Source organism: Acyrthosiphon pisum, chromosome A2 (genome assembly GCF_005508785.2).
Source record: "Acyrthosiphon pisum isolate AL4f chromosome A2, pea_aphid_22Mar2018_4r6ur, whole genome shotgun sequence".
Lineage (NCBI taxonomy): Eukaryota > Metazoa > Arthropoda > Insecta > Hemiptera > Aphididae > Acyrthosiphon > Acyrthosiphon pisum.
The window spans coordinates 57,173,272-57,194,008 of NC_042495.1; the positions used below are offsets into that span (position 1 = coordinate 57,173,272).

Below are 20,737 nucleotides of genomic sequence, written 5' to 3' on the forward strand. Positions count from 1 at the left end.
TTTTAGTATAGGATGGAACAGGCACGGATCGAGAGCAAAGATCTGAGGAGGGGGGGCAAAAATGTTTATACAACACAAATACAATTATTATAATAAAATATTATACTTATTATTAATTTGAAAATGTTATCATAATAGTAGATATAGGTAATCAATGTGATAAATAAATTATTGATTATTTAATATAAAAAGCGACAATGTGAAAAAAGTTTAGATTTTGTTTTTTTGTTATTTAATATATAATATTTATATTTATAAAAAATATGTCTGGGGGGAGGGGCTAGCCCCCCCCTGGATCCGTCGTTGGGATGGATCAAAATTACAATAGCACGTTTTGGGTTGTAACTACGTGACTTTTAAATTTACTTAAAGACCATATTTTCAATATTTTCTGTACGTTTTTTCTATGGACATTTTATGTTTAGTTTCCGAGTGACGTTGAGTCTAGCCACATCCATTGACTTTTGAAATATTTTAGTACATAATGACATAATATAATACATTGAGGGGAGTTGGGAGTATGTATTTGATGTTTATTGTTTACATTTGTACTTGTGAAACCAAAAACTTTGTATTCTTCAGAAAACTTACGACATTTATTAATATGTGTTGATTTACTTTTAGAACACGAAGCGCCTTGATTTTGATCGTTCATGGTGGAGTCGTTATTTTCTAAACAGCGTTTCATTGTAAAAAAATTACACAATTAATTTAATTAAAATGTATAATCGGACGAACATGTACGTAATAAAAATAAATCGCAACTGAAATTGAACTACACAAGTTGACTGCAGTGACAATACTGATTACTGCCTAATGAACGCAGTAATGGCTTTCGGTGGTTTGACGGTCAATTATAATTGTTGTTGTTATAAGTGGCGTATTTACAAACTTATTTTTTTTTGGAGGGGAGGAAGGAGGTGTCTTAATAGTGAAATAGTTGTATAAATTAGTATAAAATACTCTTTATTAACTTATTGCTTAAGAAATATGTAGACTGTGTTGGTACATCATTTTGAGTTACTTTTTCCTGTTCCTGTAATACAAGAATATTATAATTTATAAATTTAGGATCTTAAGATTTTTTGAGACAACATATGTTTTTGTACACATGGTTATCACAAAATTATATTTACTTATATTTAATAATTTATAATAATATAGATAAAATCGGTAAGATAAATTTAAAATTAACAAAACTGTTACCAACGTTTAAAATACAAAAATAATAATAATGCATAATGATTTTTGCGGCTTAATATTTGTAATTTATTAATTATAAAATTAAATATACCAATTTAATCAAATTCAATCAATGTGTAGGTAACAAATAGCTTAAATATAATAATAAAACTGACCTTCACTGTCATCACTTCGTTTGAATTAAAATAAGAATCCAATGTTTTTAATTTTTTTTACTGGCTCCATTTCAGTACTTTTTCAATGCTCTTAAAACGGTCTCAAATAATGTTAGTAGTGTTAATAGTTTATATAATAGTTTTAAATGAAAGTAAATTAATGAAATCGCACTAAAATAAATAAAACGTAAGGTATAATCATATTTTATATTATTTTATAGTGCTGCGCATAGATGCATAGTAAATACTAAATATTGATTGTCACGGACTAAGATCATAGATTAAATATACAAGTTTTATGATCTATCGTACTTAATTTTTATGTTATTGTAAATAAAGTAATCAAAAACAAAAAAATCCCCCGATAGGAGGACGAGTGATTATACTTATAGAAAATCACGAACTTCAACTTTTAAACTAAACCGTCAATTATTATGACTGTACCATTATTCTTATATTCTTAAGTCATTGAAATATATTTAGGTTTCCGAAAAAATATCCGTTGGATAATCCATCTAATTCGTTCGAGTAACGTGTATTTTTTTAATACTGCCAAATTAGGAAAACCGTTGTTGAGTAAATTTAAAATATAATAATAATAATAATAGAAATTTATTTTCAAAGTTGTGTTCATTCGAGAAGTTCCCTTTATAACAGAACGCTGTGTCATTATTTACGAACATGACACAGTATATACCTCCTTCGTGTATTGTTACGAAATTATATTGTTATAATAGCGTTGATAATTATTAGGAACCGGGGGTGAATCAAATGACAAATGAGCCAAGGTTTTAGTGAGTTGGGAATGGGCTTAACACGTCGAGAAGATTTTGTAGTAAATAAACCTGTACTAGGTGATTCGAACTGTACGACTAAAATATTATTATTATGTACACGTGTATATTATTCAAAGTATTATTATTTATTATGTCTAACAGTAATTAACTAAATAGTTTAATCCAAAACTGCATGGCGTAGGTATTGAATCAATACGTTTTCAGTACTAGTGTGAAAATAATTAAGTATTTTAAATCCGTTTTATTTATACTAGGTAGTAGGTACTATTATTATGTGTACATACCTCCATGTCTATTATTACCTATATGATACTTAACTATTTGATAACATTTTTAATCATAAGAACATTTATAAAAGAAGTCTGGTAAAATCTACAAATTGCAATTTCATGCAACGCTAGATGAAAGATATTACTGTAAACTATCGTCATGTCGAAACTCAAGAGGAACAGATAAAAGTTTGAGATATCAAAAATGTTAAGATATTAAATCTTATTGTAATCGTAATTATTTCAAGGGGATTCCAATTGAGTGCGATATTAGTTTATGTTGGAACGTAATAAAATACAAGTGAACAGAGGAGTTCACTGGCACTCTAAGGGCAACATTTTGACTTGAAAATTATTTGCTATTTTATAACATTTTGTAATCACACAGGTACCTTCCTCGGAAAACTCAGTTTAAGTTCCGATTACCTGGGTAACGTTATCCCAGTACACCAACAATTAAATAATAATTAAAATGTGGAGTTGAAAATTATTTGGTATTCTTTTATATTTTATTATGTAACAATCTGTAACTACAAAAATAAATGTTGACCTTTTTCCATTTATAGGTAAATGAAAAATCATGGTAAACGTCAGGGCCTCTTGCGTTTTCAATATTATATAAAGTATAAACGCACGCACATTTTCTGGATTAAATAACAAAAAAAAAAAAAAACGTTCACTAAAATTCTTATATAATATTGTATAATATATATAATATACTATAACAAATGTTGGTAGGTAAATGTGCGCATAATATTATTTCAAATATCGTGCTTACAAGTATTATACTATACAATGTACATAATATAGGTATAAAATATATCCATAGATATTTATTTAATATTACGTCACTTAATATATTTCACTTGTTATTTATTGACGTTTGATGGAAATGTGCAAACTGCGGGTCGATTCGACTGTGGAGAATTCGTTACGTTACAACGACCGGATATTTGAATAATACCGAAAACGAATAGTGTGTGCGTGTATACATAAATATGTATTTTTGTCGGGTAAACGAATATCATTATTGGTCGCTGTGGCGAATTGGTGTGTGTGTGTGTGTGTGTGTGTGTGTGTGTGTGTGTGTGTGTGTGTGTGTGTGTGTGTAAGGCGCTTAGGTAGAAATAGTCATAAACCTATAGGTATATTTCTACCAATCGGCGAGCTTCTGTAAATGTGGATTTGCGATGGGAGGAGTGGGAATGTTCTTGCGTATAGAAAAAAGCAAATTACGCACGTGCCACAACGGGTGAAGATTTAGTCGAATCTGTGGGGAGGGAGTTTAATTTTTTTAAATCAATTTGACATTCAAGTGGTCGAATACATTTTAATAATCACATTCCCCTGCTATCCATGTCCTAAATATTTTTGCTACTTTTGTCTGAAAGACTAGGTATACATATCATACATAAAAAAAAAAATGGAAGTTTTACTACACAAATTTATTGAAATAGACTTCAATATTTATTAAATAATTGATCGTTTCAATACTACAATGTTAGGTACTTATCAATCTTGATTTTTTTTTTCGCGGGGGAGTCAAGAAGGGGTCTAATCCCGCGTAAGCTCCACCACATACCTATACTTGTGTGGGTGGAAAAATAATGATTTACTACACTATTACTATTATATTATAACATTTATATTTTATTAACTGTCTAAATACTAAATACGTATATACGACGCCGACCTACCTCTGCATATGCCAGCCGGGCTGTAGTAGTCGTCGTACTGGCACACCAACCCTTTCCTCTGGTCACATACGGCGATGCCATCACATGGGTCGCCGTCCTGTCGGGCGCACACGGGACAGCAACCGCATCCGTCGCGTGTGTGTGGCACGCCTGGTTCGCAAACCGGGTCCCTGTTGGCACACTGACACGGGTAGGCACAGTGGGACCGGACCTGCGTGTGGACGAGAGAAAAAAAGAGAAGATAAATAAAAACAAAATGTCACCCAAAACACCTTTTAATAGAACATATTTTATTTATTGTCTTCTATATATTTAACATGATAATGTATATATGATAATATATACCTAGGTGATGTTATCATTGACCACTGAAATATACATAGTATACTAAACGCGAGTACGACATAAATGCAATATGCAGCTGCATTGCTGCAACCGTCGGTATGTATAGTTGACAGGTTAGTTCCAAACAGAGTGTAATGGAAGTGACGGACGCAATTAATATTAATATACAATTGTGCAATAACTTAATAACTATTATATTTTGTTCTCCTGAATATTACATATTAATAAAAAAAATTATTATTATATTGGGAATTAAATATTATATAAAATATGGATAAGAACTAAATGTGTATTAGGCATTATATTATATTATATTATATTATTTTGTATTATACATACAACATACATAATATATATTACAGTTACCTAATTATATATTTTGTCAGTTATTTTTGAAGTTACACCGTCTCTGCGTTTATACACACTATATATTACACTAAATACGACGACGACGGTAAAATCTACCTGCGAAGCTCGACGAGGGGGCGAGTGGGAGAGCGGTGCGTATTGTCAGCCACCGGATATTTCTCGGACTTTGCAGGGTCACTATATATTTAATACGTACATACATAATATGCATATATATATCATATACACCTCGTGGCTCGGACAATAAAACAAACGAAATCTACCCTCTCGAACAGTTCGGCTCGCGTTGGAAAATTTATCTGTTCGGCCCATTTCGTGCGCGGACGATTGTCCACACAGTATTATCCCGCAGACTTTTTCCGTTTAATTTCCGAGAGGTTTCCGCCCCGATCGCCTTATTATCACACCATGCGGGTTTAAATAACATCTATATATTATGTTCGCGACGTTCAAATGCGCTTACACTTATACTATTGCATTAGTTTTAAATTGTTCGAATTAAACATTACGCGTTGAAAACATATTTATTTTTTTAAGGGTGCTCCGGAGAGTCGATAATTTTTTTTTTTTTGGGGGGGGGGGGGGTGAGGGCTTGGTACGTCTCGTCATTAATTTGTGCTTGCGAGCACCGCTCTTACCACGCCAAAAGTCAGCCGCTCGCGTTTCTCAGGCACATCGCTTTGGCAACTACCGTAAATAGGTCGTTTCGGAGCGGCGGCGAGCCAATTTGGCTCATTGTCGACGCACCGTTTCCAGTCGCTATCAATAAGTTTTAATTCTTAATGTCCCATACCACCACGCAATGCGGCTTATTATACATAATGTATTATAATATAATAGTCAAAATATGATCGATTCACTCGGTCGCTGACAAGATTCGTGGACCTATAAGCACATATAAGTGTAGTTTTTGTAATTTCGCCAAAACTTATATTACCTATTATATTATCTGGATCGATATCGCGTGTACGTTACACTCACATTGGTATCGACATGTTAGTGCGTTTGTATTTATGCTGCAAAGCACAATATTTTAATATTCGAGCGCAATATTATTGTGAACCAAATAATCTACGGTGACATTTATTTTAGATTCGGAGTGAACTAGCGGAACTAGAGGGAGTGAATTAATTAGTGACTTTACAACGATGTGTGTTTTTATTTTTTCTGTCAATAGCTCATCACCTTTCGGAGCAAAAAAAATGATCCGATATTTTACTTAAGCATCTTTTCTGCAGGTATTTAAATAGACCTAGTTAATACTTTAGGGAATCAAAAGTTAGACAAAAGTTGGATGTAAATCCAAAATATTTTTTATGACAGTTTGAAGTTAGAATTTTGACAAAATTCATCAAAATGGGAAAGTTTTCAAATTATTTTTCAATAAGAAATTACATTTTTTTCATAGCTAACATTTGAAAAATTAATAGAAGATAACTCATCAGTTTTTCAGTTTTCTACTTAAAAAAAGTTTACCGGTAAGTCAAATTCATGAGCGTTTCAAGTTCAAATTTCCATTTAAAGTTTCAAGTTTTCAAATCGTTTATTCACTATTTATGAATTATTTAAATCGTTAAAGATCATAATATACCTATTATATTCTTATTACGAAATTTACTGTTTTTCTAGCTACTATTTTTTATACAAAATCAAAAATGTAATTTTAAATGTGACTATGAAATTGTATAAAATATATTTTAAGCATTTGTAAAATTCTTTTTTGTGTGATTTGTAGATTAGTAGGTACAATGTTCATGCATTATCGGAACATAATGTTAAAATTCATTAATTTGCAATGTATATAGGTAAAAGTAAAAGCTAGTATTGTATAGTAGGTAGTATTTAGGTCCCAAATATAGGGCCTTAGTAGATAGGTAACTTGGTACCTGTCGTACTAAAATAATGCTATAAATGTACCTCTATAAATTATTACTTGAATCTGGCGTTTGTTATAATTATTTTTTTTTTCGATTATTTATGGGTAAGTATAGTTTATACTTAACATAATATTACTGTGACTATTGTTGCACCAAAATATCAACGTTATGAGTTATAATATATGATTTTAAAATATTTAATCCACCACTAGGCTGTGTGGGAAATAATCTTCTTTTTTTTTATTGTTCTAGCTGAAAATATGTTTATTCCGATTTTATGTTAATGTACGTATTAAATAAATGAAAAGAAAAATGATAAAATGATAAAATATACTTAGCATAATAATAATAATATACTTCACGTAATTTATTCATAAATATTATTGCAATAAATATATTTCATGGAATATGTAACGTTTATTTGCGACCGTGTCTTACTACGAGTGTAACATATTAAGTCAAATACTTATATAAAAAAAATGTATACATTTTTTTTGTTGATTCGTGTTCTTTGTTTGTTTAGGTACTGTACTTTTGTTGATCGTACAGAAACACAAGAGAATTGTACTTTTTCCATGATGCAAAATAATACGATATGGATACAATACACTGGAGTGTTATTGGATTAAGGTACCTGAAGAGATTCACACGGTGCTTTATGTCAGACGAAACATGTGTTCCATTGAGAATTTCCTATCGATACTTTAAGTAACGCGATTTCTCTCGGTGTATGGTTTAATGATAATCTCATTTTATCACCATCCGATATTTCTCGTTAAACTCGAAAAGCTTTTAAACTCGAAAAACATAATAATAATAATGTTGTAACTAGATGGTACCTTTTTAATCGTACCTATTTTTTTTGACCATTGGGTGTGAAACGATTATCATAATTTATTTATTTATTTTTTTTTTTTAATCAAGTAATTGGGCTTAGTAATGTTTTTGATGCCATTACAAACACACACTGCAATATAACATAGGCAGTAGACCTATACCAAGTACGAAGTTTTTTTATATATATTATTCCGGTAAAACGTCGACTCGTTACGAAATCCAAATGGATATTAAATAATTGTTTTTCTAACAACTATGTAAATATACTGTAATATGCATTTCCTTATAAGTATTAACACAATTTATACGTACTACTACTAGTATAATATACATACCTACTATTATTTACACAACTATTTATACAGTATTTAAATGCTGAATAAAATTGTTACTATATATAAGTTGATATAAAACCTGTTTCAACTGTATAACTCATTATAATGAGTTTTAGGTAAATACAATTTTGAAGAATTATTCATTTTATGAAATGGTTATTACGTTTCTAACCATCCACCCATAGTTACTGATAGAAAGTTACGATTGTTGATTTGATTAATCAAGATATCGATATTATTCGTAACATTGTTATTGATATTATTGTATAATCTATATGTATAATAAAAACAAAATGTGGTCTGTTGATTCCCCATAACTTGAGAACAGCTAGACCTATTTGGCTAATTTGATTTCTAAAATGTTCGTAATTGTCTGAATGAGATTTTTACAGAAAGAAAAATTGGAAAATTTGGGAAAAACTGAAAGGCCTGATTACATATGATTTTTGTATGGTTATAAATGGTTGCTATTGATTGAATATTATATTATTATAGCAACAGTAGAAAGTTAGTTGAAATAAGTGGTATTTTCTTTATAAATGGTTGCCACAGGTATGTAATTGATCAGATATAATAATTTTGTTATTTGGTTAATATATTTTAAATCTGCATTGGTTTATCCGAAGTTAATAATAGTCTACAATTTTCCGTTTTCATTAAAAAGTCATATCAATAGATTCTTTGAGACTTAGAAGTTGATTATGTTTATTTTTTCAATCACTATACCTAGGTAGCTAAATATGTGTTACCCACACATAGTTCTTTCCGCTCACGAGAAAAGAATATTTTATTTATTTATTTTAATAGGGTTGCCATTGGTTACATATTATATTAATGTTATAATTAGTAGAAATATGTTGGTATACTTTTTCACAATTACATTAAAAAATCAAATCTTTGGCTGCTCGGGAAACGCTGGGCGGGATAACTATAGTTATAATATATAATATAATAATAATAATGTTGTTTTAAAATGGTTCTTATTAGCACAACGAGATGAGTAATTAACAACCGGTCTCCGTAGCTTGTCCTCAACTTTTTAATATTGGCTAGGTGATATCATAAATTAAAATGTATACTCATATTTTGATATTTTCTGGTACAGGGCCGGTAGTATAAACTTATTTTTAGACTGCTATTAACATAACCGTTTGGTACAAAATTATTTATTTTCTCATTAATAAAAGTAGCATAGTGAATGATTTAGATTTTTATACATAAATATTTAGTATATACTATAGGTTTCCAAATACTTTTAAAATTGTACACATAATTATAGTTTATTGTTTAAAATACTTTAGCAACTGGGAATTTATCGCGCTCACAGAGTGTGCTTTTCTAACTTTTTTTGCAATTATAACTTTTAAATTAACAATAAACATTTATGAGAAAAACACCGATGGATCAGAAGGATTTTTCCGAACTGAATTTGGTAGGTATTTTTATGTTAATACATAAGTAGTTATTCTCTTGAATAATATTTTTAAATAATTTACTTGGCCTATACATATTTAAGTTGTTTGGAGATTACTTTTTAAATGATGATATAAAACCTTTTACATTTAATATGCTTTTTCTTATAATTGACTGAAGAAAAGATATTATATATCTTAGAACCTTATTTTTATTTACTTACTAATTTTCAATTTTAACTAATTTATTTATAATTGGCTTTAATAAGTAAAACAACTTTAGACCTACTCTAAGAGACTTTTATAATCTTAATTATAAAATAATTGTGTTTATTGTATTTTGAAAATGGTTACTAATATTTTATAATTTTAACTGAGAATCTTGCATTTATTTTTATAAGTCCAGTATCGTTTTTTGATTACAGTATAATTTCCGACTATACGATGATATATTAATACAGCTCCATATCCTGCGCTAAAATAAGCAACTTCTCGTTTGCCCAATAACCAGTGTTTATATCCTGATTTATTTTTTGTTATTTTAAGTTACATTCTTTGTAATGCAATGTAAATATGCCAATTATAAAAGTAAAAAAAAAATTACCTTTCTGTTATAAATATTATGGATAATTATATTTAATTTAAAACGATAATGGAACTTTTTAACCTGCAGGAACAAATTATATTTTACATTTATAAAAATCTATTGTATTGAGTATATGAGTTTTAAAATTGAATAGGTACCTAAAAAATTAGACGAGAGTTTATTATTCTGGAAAGACGTGATTTAATATTAAATATTAGTTGTGGATCGGTGTAAAAACAAGTATAGATATTCTTTGTTCGTGTTACTATTTTAATATTATAATTTTAACGGATTATAACAGTTATGATTTATTATAATATGAAAATCTATCGTTTTAAGGCGCCCGGTACAAATGTAGTTTTATCAACAAAAATACGCTCTACGGGGATAAAGAACTCTACTGTTCTGAAAAATCAACCAAATTTGATATTTTTTTGTTTTAACTAATAGGAGGTAATAGGTATTCCACTGGCTGCATTGAACTCTATTTTTCAATATTTTAATCTCAAACCTTATAATAGGTCTTCAAAAATAATGAAATGTTAAGCCTTTTTTTTTTTACAAATTATACAGTTATACTATACCATTATCTGAAATAAAATAAAAAATTGGAGATAAATTTGGCCTGTTGGGCGTCTTATTCTTTCAGAAAAAAAAATAGTTATCAAAACCCGACCATGGGCGTTAGATTATAGTGGAAAAATATTATAATTAAAGTGGGAACTAAAATATAAAATATGAAATTTAAAAAACCAGCAACCATAAGTATAAGAGTTTTTAAAGTATTGGCAATTGTCATTATTTGTTATAAAATGTTCAAAATAAATTGTTTTATGTCATAAATACTGTTGTAATAGATAGGTAGGTTCCTACTTAAGATTTATTATTTAAAACGAATAATCGATTTAATGCGTATTATGTACGCTATTTTATGATACAATCAATTAGGTAAGGGACATAGTATTATACTTCCTAAGATTTTTGTAATATTAAGCATATTTGTAATATATACGATGAAAATAATTTTAGCATTCATCTGAGGGCATTGAATAATATAAGCTTCATTGCAAAAAAAAAAAAAAATTTAGCTCATTTAATATAATTTAATTTTTTTAATCTTAACTTAGGTATTTTATATAATTATGACAAGGTTAACAACCGTGATAAAGATAATGCCCGGCGGAAACTTTTATAGTTGAATTCTTTTCATTTTTTTTTATTTGTCACTTTAGCCACTTAATATTATATAGTATACTCGTACGGGACTAAAGACTATTTTATTCAATTGTTAGTACTACTTAGGTTACATTAAAAATATTTATAGTATTGGAAATGTGACCATAGCGATTCGCATTAAATTATTAGAGTTTTTGTTACGTATTTAATTTTAACATTATACATGAACAAGATTTTTAGTCTCTAGTTTTTATCTCGTCACCATTGAAACAATTTAATTTAAAAATAAAAAAATCATGTACATAATACAAGTTAGTTTATAAATGTATGCTTGAAATAATGTGTAATATTTATATACTTCAATAAGTCCTTTCGAAGACAAATCGTCTGTATTTCAGAAAATATATATGATTCTACCTACATAATCATAAATTTCGTTTGAAATATTTGAAGTGGAAACTAAATTTAGTGTAGTATTAACAGAATCAACTTTTAGAATTCATCGTATTCAAAAGTTTTAAATACAATTCAATCATGTAATTCAGATGAAATTTCATTAATTCATACCGTCAAAAGAATGTTTAAAAAATAAAATTATAAATTAGATACATATCTGAACTGGCTTACACATATACATTATAAGTAGGAACGTTTTTTTATCAAAGCACTCCAAAAATAAATATCCTAAATCCTAAGACGAATGTTGAGAATACTGATAGGATATTGTATTATACATTATGATTTATGATTTAATATAGACGGTATTTATTCTTAAATTAAAGTATGCCACCAGTATTCATTATTATTTTTAAGCTGGGCACTTGTTTAAATATGCGTACATATTCTTATGCTTGAATCAGATTTAAAATGTTTTTAATAAGTTATTACTAAGTACGTGCATAACAGATAATTTATTTCATAAAACGGATATAACTACATGTTTGAATAAATTATCATTATTTTTAAAGTTTTCCCAGTGGTTATAACAGTATAAATAGCTTTGTATCATAAGCCGTGTATACCCCCTTTACCCTTAAGTATTTGATAAATCCGAGAACCATTGTTTTAAAACAATATAAACATTATTAAGTGTACTTCTAAAATTAAATTATTTTAGCTCTTTAAAATTGGTTTTTTTTAAAATCTTAATTTATATAGTTACTAAATTATACTAAAACATCTAAAACAAAAACAGAAGATACTACCATTTGAATGTGAATTAAAATGTGTACTACCTATACGAGTGAGTGAAAAATTACGGGTAATTTTTTTTTAGTACCAATAATATTATAAATCACAATTCACAATTAATGTTTTTCTTTACGATTCGTAAAGTTGTTAATCTATATTATAAACATGTAGTTGAATATTTGACGAATCACCGCGGATCATAAAATAATCTTAATACGTTTATATTGACGTTCCAAAAATGGTATAAAATCTGTAAGTTATCTCTATCAATTCCTCTTCACAAAAATACGTTTTATTAAATAGATAATGACCTAAGACGGCAGATTGTAAAAACAAAACGAACTTCGGTGTATTTTACATTAAATAAAAAGTGATTTGACATTCGTTCCACGATTGCTCCCAAAAATTCAACGTTAACACGTAAATGAGGAACCGGAAAGCAACGTCATATTGTATTTACAGTGTGTATAATAAGGAGGTATTGAAAACACATAGCCCGTTTTATTATAGGCTTCGAAATATACGTTCGTCTTCCAGACGCGATAAAAACAAAATAATAATAATAAACCAATCAGGACCCGCGACGTACATATTGCATACCTATCGTAGGAATGCTCGACAAAAGGCGTTTTTCGGAATTCGTTTGAGATGGAAATAAGCAAAAATTAATTTTTCCCCAGAAAACGTTTACCGGCCGGTGTCAGAACCATTCGCGCGCGCAAGCGTATCCGGCTGAATTTTTGGAATTCCGTTATGCGCTCAGAGTTTGGCCGTGAAAAATAAAATAAAATTGGTAGACGAGAAGAAGAAGAAGACAATATACGTATAAGACAAAGAAGAAGAAGAAAATAAGGGAAACCAAATATGTACGAAATGGAAAAGTTAGGAGCCCCGTCGACACGCATTTCTCAGGCGTACTCGGTGTGCAATTTTGCATACGCGTCCGCATGTTGGGTAGCTCTTTGAAATGGGTGTGACAAAATACTATACGTAAACGATATACAATTGTAGTCTAATAATTGGCGTGCGTAGGTACATTAATTTTTATTGTTCTATTATTTTGTGTATTATTTCAGAAGGCGTGTCCTTCGTGACGAGTATATTATATTCAACCAATGGTCGTCGATGTTAGGCGTTATTGTTATTTAAGAGTGGGATAAACTGATAACGAACGCTATTTTAATAATAATAATAATAATAATACTTATGAATTTGTGTGATGCTCACATCGAAACACCCCCAAATGGACAAATTGTAAGGCCATAATTCTTGACCAAACTTGATCAAACTTCATACGACATAACGGTTTTACAGACTCATTATTTTCCATCATAATATTATATTAGTAATGTGTCAATTTAGTATTTACTAATGAATCAAATCGTGGTTTTTTTTTCATTAAATATTTATGTCAGAATAAAATTCACTTTAAACTTGGCTTTTTGAAAATCATTTATACTATCATAATGTATTTGAATGAAATACTCAATTTCACCAATCTTTGTTCAATTAGAATAGATGATGTATTACCATTTATATTTTTTTACATTTTTGTTGGAAAGCGAAAAAAAATTTAGATAGGTATGTACCCATTTTTGTTTGGAACTTAAAATAATATTTTTTTCTTACAACTGCATAAATTAGTGGTATATCTTACATATTATATTACTATACATGTTTTTAACCCTTATAAAGTTAGCAGCACAACTATGAACGACACATATGAAATACACCTATTTATAACTTTATAAGGGTTGTTTAAGATTATATTTAGATTGCAATAACTTACTTTTAATAATCAACATAACTCAAATATCATAATGCATACAAAATCGTATAATTTTACATTATTTACTCACACAATGTTTATATTTTCACGTAAAAATATTGTTATTTTCTCTCTGTAATGTGTTTAATGTGCTCGTATAATATTATAATATAATGTCAGTTTCGTTTTGATTTCTTAAACGGAGCACTGTTTATTTAAAGTATTGTGTTAAAAGTCAAAATTAAAGCTTAGGTATAGGATTTTTCGACTGTTGATCGGAGAAAAATATTATTTAATTTTCGTTGAGACTATATTATAACAGTAATAATATTACTTATATCACCATAATATCATAGTCAGAAGACTATCACATTGCTTGCGTATATTAGATTTTTCAACACAAAATAGTACAAAGCTCGTCCGTCAAATGCTCAAATGTTCGGTATTGATCGGGATTAAATTAAATAAGTCCCAAGCACCCGATGGGAAATCACTTGGGTTTCCGGCGTATACGCGAAGGCACGTGTAATTGGTTCAGGAATAATATTAACATCATCCTTTTAAATAACGCGGTCGTTTCGTGGTCGCTTGCTTATAAGTACAAAATATATACGTTATACTATATGCTCTCGCGAGAAGTGGGCTTCCTATGTTATAATATAGCGGCAGCTGTCTGCCGATGTTTTACGAGTATAAAGGAAACTCGTACTGTATTATTATTATTATTATTATTACTGACAAGTTACAGAGAGCGATTTCCGGTTATGACGTATTTCCGGATATATTACATTATTCGTATACATTTCGTATAGAGCATATACCGCTCTTTTATAATATGCCTCCGCCGCAGCCGATCCTTTTTCACATACGTTTTCCAGCTAAATCGTACACTCCGCGCTTACGGTGTGTGAAAGTAGCTCGGCGGTCGTGGGTGGGTGAAGGCCGTCAATTTCGCGTCCTATGCACGTACTATACGTATATATTATACACAAATAAACGTGGTAGATAAGATAAAACGTCAGCCCTCGGGACAGGCTTAAAAACTAAAAAGTAAATATGAAAAAAAAAAACCGAAATACTCGTGAATGCATATTACGGCAATTGACTGCCTACTTCATACGTGTGTATGTACATTAGTATATTATCTAGTCGGGGGTCGAATCTGTCTTTGTCTATCTCTCTTTCTCTGTCTCTATCTATGCTTCTCTTCCTCATCGTATCGCTGTCACACTCCACGCACGTCTATACATATATTCATCATAAATATTATTATGTTGCCAATGGAATACGATACCCTAGTGCGCGTTTAGACTAATGATATGCACGCGACGTCCTTTTGAATGATCTATGCGCGCTCATACATTATATAAGTACGTACGTTAGCGACATGTAATAATACACAAATAAAATATAGACGGAAGGATGTCGTCGTCGCATTACGAAGGACGTCAATATAGGTATTTGATATATTACTAATAAATAATAATGTATCGTTATGTTATCACGTATTCACGTATGTAATACAGTTCGTGTCAGAAGAAAAATAACGTATACAGAGTGATTCGCTAAGCATGTTTATGTCAATTTGTTTTTTTACCGGTGAATTAATTGAATTTTTATTTTTGTAATTGTAATTGTTAAGACGTATCTCAAAGACTATATATTTTTAGATACATAGAATTCGTATGGAATATAAGGAGCGTGACTTGTGGCGATATGAACTACTCATATCAATAAATTGTTTTTAAGTATTAAATTAAATCTTGCAGATTTTTCTATTTTATGTTTTATTAATGTATGTGAAGTTAGCCCCCCAACTTTGTTTGATTTTCATCAATTACATTGTAAGTTAAAGCATTCTATTTGTAAGTAAATGTAAGTTGATTTTCAGAATTTGTAAGTTCGTGGGAGCTAAGTTACGGTTAAAATTAACTTGGGACGCTAACTTCACAGTTGCCCCCCAACTTAGTCCAATTTTCCCTCGAAGAATTGTAAGTTGTAGTTCTCTATTTGTAAGTAACTCTAAGTTCATCGGACCGACATTATGACCGTTTATAACTTGGGGGGCTAACTTCACACTGCCCCCCAACCAGTAGTTACCGACATTACTTAAGGGCTCTTGTATTTGTATATAATTTTTCTTTTAAATTAAAAAAATATAATTAAAATCTATACAAGTTTATGTACAATAATTAATTTGCATGACATGATTAAAATAGCAAAACACGACAGATGGATAAGCAGTAAGCACCCAGTGTGTCACTTGATTTAACAGGAATACGGTATGTCCTAATTCTAGAATGTTAGAATGTGTATGTTATAATTTTTGGAGGAAAGAAGTTTGAATAGTGAATTTTAATTTTTTTTGGTGAAGTGTGATATAGTGACTCTTTGGTAGCTGATTTAGTGTTTATATTTTGAGATCTATGTGGGGATTATTATTATTACACCACGGAGTGGAGACAATTTAACTAAGACATTTGTCTTAGATATTACGCCTGGAGCATTCTGAGATTTGAACTTCATATTTGGATTCGTATATAATAATAATAATAATTTATTTAGCAAAACAATACAAATGTTTACAATATGAATATATATTTGATATAATATGTTTGCAACTCCCCTTTTAACAAAAAGCTTGTTTTTTTTTTTTTGGGGGGGGGGGGGGGTAAATGTTTGAGTTTAGGGCAATATTAGGAATAGGATAAATTAAGGAATACAATTGTATACTAATGAACAAAAACCTATAAAGTATATACCTAGATAATAAAGACATCCATAAAATAATAATTACATTTATAAATGGTACACTTATAAGCAGCCATTACAAGAGATCTAGGTATAGTAGAAAAGTAAATATATGTAGTATATGATTCTTAGAACGATAGACAACAGTACAAAAAGTAAAATAACTCAGCAAATACAATTTAGATGCATTACATTTTTCGAAATATTCATCTGCTTAACAATTAACAGTAAAAAGCGTGAATTTTGACTAAAAAAAAAAATTATAAAGTTTGTGTTGCCACAGTACACTCCTTAACCGGCATAATATTTACATGTTCAATAAAACCTCCTCTTAATGGAATCGCTCGGTACCAAATGATTTTTTCGTTATAAAGGAGTTTCTGTTATAGGGAAATTAAAATATTCTGGACTCTTTTTATTGTCCGCTGTAAGGAGATTTCCTTATTATAGAGGTTCGTTATATAAAGAGGTTTTATTGTAATTGAAAATATTGATTATATATTATATATTATATTATAATAAATTCATATTGTAAACTAAACAATTCCAAAATTGGTACCTATATGAATAATTGCATAACTAAAGGATAAAATGGGAATGTGCATGGTTGATGAATCACTCTGTATACTGTTGCGCAGATACGTGCTCTATTCCTCTCTTATGAATATTTACCACTCATACAAAATACGAGTCTCCTATAGTTTTCTCATTATTATTAGAATGTTATTATAATTTCGTTATTTCGATCATGATAATAGTGTATAATGTATACCATCGACAACTCGAACTTTTACCATGGGTTAATTTAATTCTACGCAATTATATGACTGAACGGTGAATGGTTTTCGATCTAAACAATACAAGTTGTACGAAATAATAAAAAAAATGTGCAACATGTAAACACAAAACAACTAATTTTTTTCGCATGACCTATATAAGTATATATTGGTGTAATATGTCATTAATTTCGTTCTGGATGTATGATGCTACCTTCAGATCACGATGGACAACTTAATTAATGATATATGTACGAATAAAATATAATAATTTATTAGTTTATTTTTAAGATTTGATAAAGTAACTTTTAAATATATGAAATTTAACCGAGGGAGTGCTGAAATTATACTTGATACACACATGCGTGGGGTGGCGGTATTCCTCCTGTGCCATTCGTCGTTCTATATTATAATAAGGAATATATTACATAAAGCAATACAAACAATGAGAGCGAAATCAGATCGTATTTAAAATTCTCATTCAAATGATGTATTACGTGAAATTTCCATAATACTATAGGAAAGTAGGTACACGCGTAATATATCATCGGTGCGATGCCAAAAATCGTTCAAGCAACAGCGTATCGCGTGGGACGATTAAATGCAGATTTCGTTCCTTATCTCATGTGATGCAGTTGGTTTCCGGTATATCGTGTTATAAATTATAATAATATCTTACATACCGGTCTGCATTATAATAATTATTATAATACTTAGGTAGATATTTGTCATTTTTAATATCGCAGTTGGCATATTTTAGACCACGGCGAAACCCATGCGAATAGTTTGAATCACTCGGTGGTTATCATTGGTGCTAATTTTACTGATCAACATATTGTAGTCGATTTTCAATATGTATACCAAAAACATATTACAATATAAAATTATTTTAACACACTCAATTGAGTTAAAATACATAATAAATACTATATATATTATGTCTTGTTTTTAAACTTATAACGCACGGGTTTTTATGAACCAATTAAAAAACAATTCGGTAATCTAAGCTTTCTATACAAGTCTTCGAAATATAATAATACATTAGGGAAAAGTCTTGTGAAAGTTTTTTTTTTCTTCTTGAAAATAGAAAAAAATCACCATATGTATTTCATAATATAATATATTAAGCAAATGTGTTGTAAAAATAAAAATAAAATAACAAGACGTGATGGCATGCGGCGTGTGAACGGAACGGAACAGTGTATAGGTACCGAATAAATTATGTTGTTACCTATGTATATTGTATTGAAACGTATCGGAAAAAGTACCTAGTAAACCTGATTCAATCCTATTCTTACCCGTTTTTTTTTTGTATCACAAAAATCGAAAAAAAAAATTCCGTATATATCTGTCAAATCTTTTCGATTCGACCCGCCGTTTTGGGATTTTCGGTCAAGTGTTCAACTCCCCACTATATGATCCGTCGCAATTTCGACATGCTGTGTTGTAGCTTCTTGTCGCCGACGCCACTTTTTATACAATTTCAATTAGACTGAGTCGCATAATTGTCACCTCAACGCTCTACCAACCCTTTCGTAAAATGTACGTCATTCCGGCGGGTGGGTTAGGGTAGGTATAGTAAGTTATTAATTGAAAACAGCGCATCATTTAACGGGATTCTCAATAATAACTGAGTAGACGATATTTCTGAAATTCTCAAGGCTATAGAAAGTTTTTGATTTGCGAGGTACCTATACAGATGTTAAGAAATAATAAAATATTTTAGGTGAACGTAATATTATAATAATTTGATTTATTTGGTCTGAGATATACGTACTGTGGTCTTTGAGCGATAATCTGACACAATACAATTTTAAATAAAATATGAGATATATGCGGTGAATTGAAAAATTAAAACGACAATCGAAAAGTATAAAATATTTAGTATTTTTTAGTCTTCCAACTTGATCGTTGGATTAAATTATAATCAACTGTTCTTTGTATGAATGTAATCAATTAGGTAATTAATTTGTACATATTTCAGTTAACCGTAGTTTTTTATTATGCTAATGTACATTATTTATTACCCTCTTTTGATGTTATAATTATTATCCTGGAGTATGATTAAATCTCATTGAACAAATTACTTATGGATTCTATCTCACTCATACTAATTTATTTTTTTTTTTTTTTAAATAGATTAATTCTCATTTTTTGGGTATTTTTGTAAAATACATCCATTGAAAATGTATTTTAATAATCGTTTATTTTATAATATTAATATAAAAAAACGTTAATATCATTATTAACTTTTATCTTTAAAACATTTTAGATATTCAAAGTATACTTGGTGATCCGTTGAACAACTGTTATAAACACTCATTTTCTCAACTTTTATAAACGTTTTTGTATTTTATTTTTACATTGTTGGATACCCCTGTTTCACTCAACTTAACTTATTTAACTTTAATTACTTAGGACACAATTAATTGAATACTCGTATTTATTTTTTAAAAATTCATTTGAAATTAGATTTGTATACACCAAAATAGTCTGCATAGAAGGAGCGTTATAGAAGTTTACATTACTACCAACATGAATGGCTTAAACTCAGTGTACAGAAAGTTATTTCATAAACCATTAGTTTAAAAATATAATTATATAAGCATTATTTCATAATATCTACAAACATAAATATTTTTTTTGTTTTTAATAGAACTTATTATACTTTATTTATTAGGTATATTATATTATACTATATTAACAATGTTTCTATAAGGCTAACTTAAAATATGTTTTGTTTACTTTTAACGCTATACGCATGTGCCTGTTTAAAATATACATGATATATAAATTATAATCATTGGATAATCAGAAGCTAAATAAATGAAATGCTTATATTTTTACAGATTTAAGTATAATAATAATTTATTACATACAAATGTTCATAATAAGACTAATTTTGATTTATTAAAAAACTTAGAACATAAGTTTTAATTATTGAGCTATTTTTTAAATATCATCCCAACTTTAATATTATATTTATAGGTGTTGTATATTATTTTAAGTTTCTTATATTTGTGTACATAGTGACTGTCATAAGAAACTTTTTACATATTTTATTTTTAATACATATTATTTTTTTGATATAGGTATTATTTACATAATATATTATATTTTATTAATATATGACTGTATCATGTTCAAACACTTTGTATTGTTTTTTTTTTTATTTTAAATTCAAGTTTAATTT

General features: G+C 29.0%; 2 protein-coding genes across 5 annotated transcripts in view; both read right to left on the reverse strand.

Moving 5' to 3' along the window:
* The window catches only part of LOC100161474, a 4,596-nt gene extending 3,732 nt beyond the window's left edge, over positions 1-864 (reverse strand). Inside the window, exon 1 of one of the 2 annotated variants that reach the window (XM_029489000.1) lies at positions 592-864. In XM_029489000.1, coding sequence (XP_029344860.1) covers positions 592-688 — 97 coding nt within the window. In that variant the 5' untranslated portion in view covers positions 689-864. The remainder of the gene's footprint in view (positions 1-591) is intronic. The other variant, XM_029489001.1, reaches the window with a different exon arrangement.
* Positions 1-20,737, reverse strand: part of LOC100569170 (WNT1-inducible-signaling pathway protein 2) — a 314,202-nt gene that overhangs the window by 76,827 nt on the left and 216,638 nt on the right. For all 3 annotated transcript variants that reach the window (XM_029488998.1, XM_029488997.1, XM_029488999.1), the window contains one exon: positions 4,122-4,332. In XM_029488998.1, the coding sequence (XP_029344858.1) occupies positions 4,122-4,332 (211 nt within the window). The remainder of the gene's footprint in view (positions 1-4,121; positions 4,333-20,737) is intronic.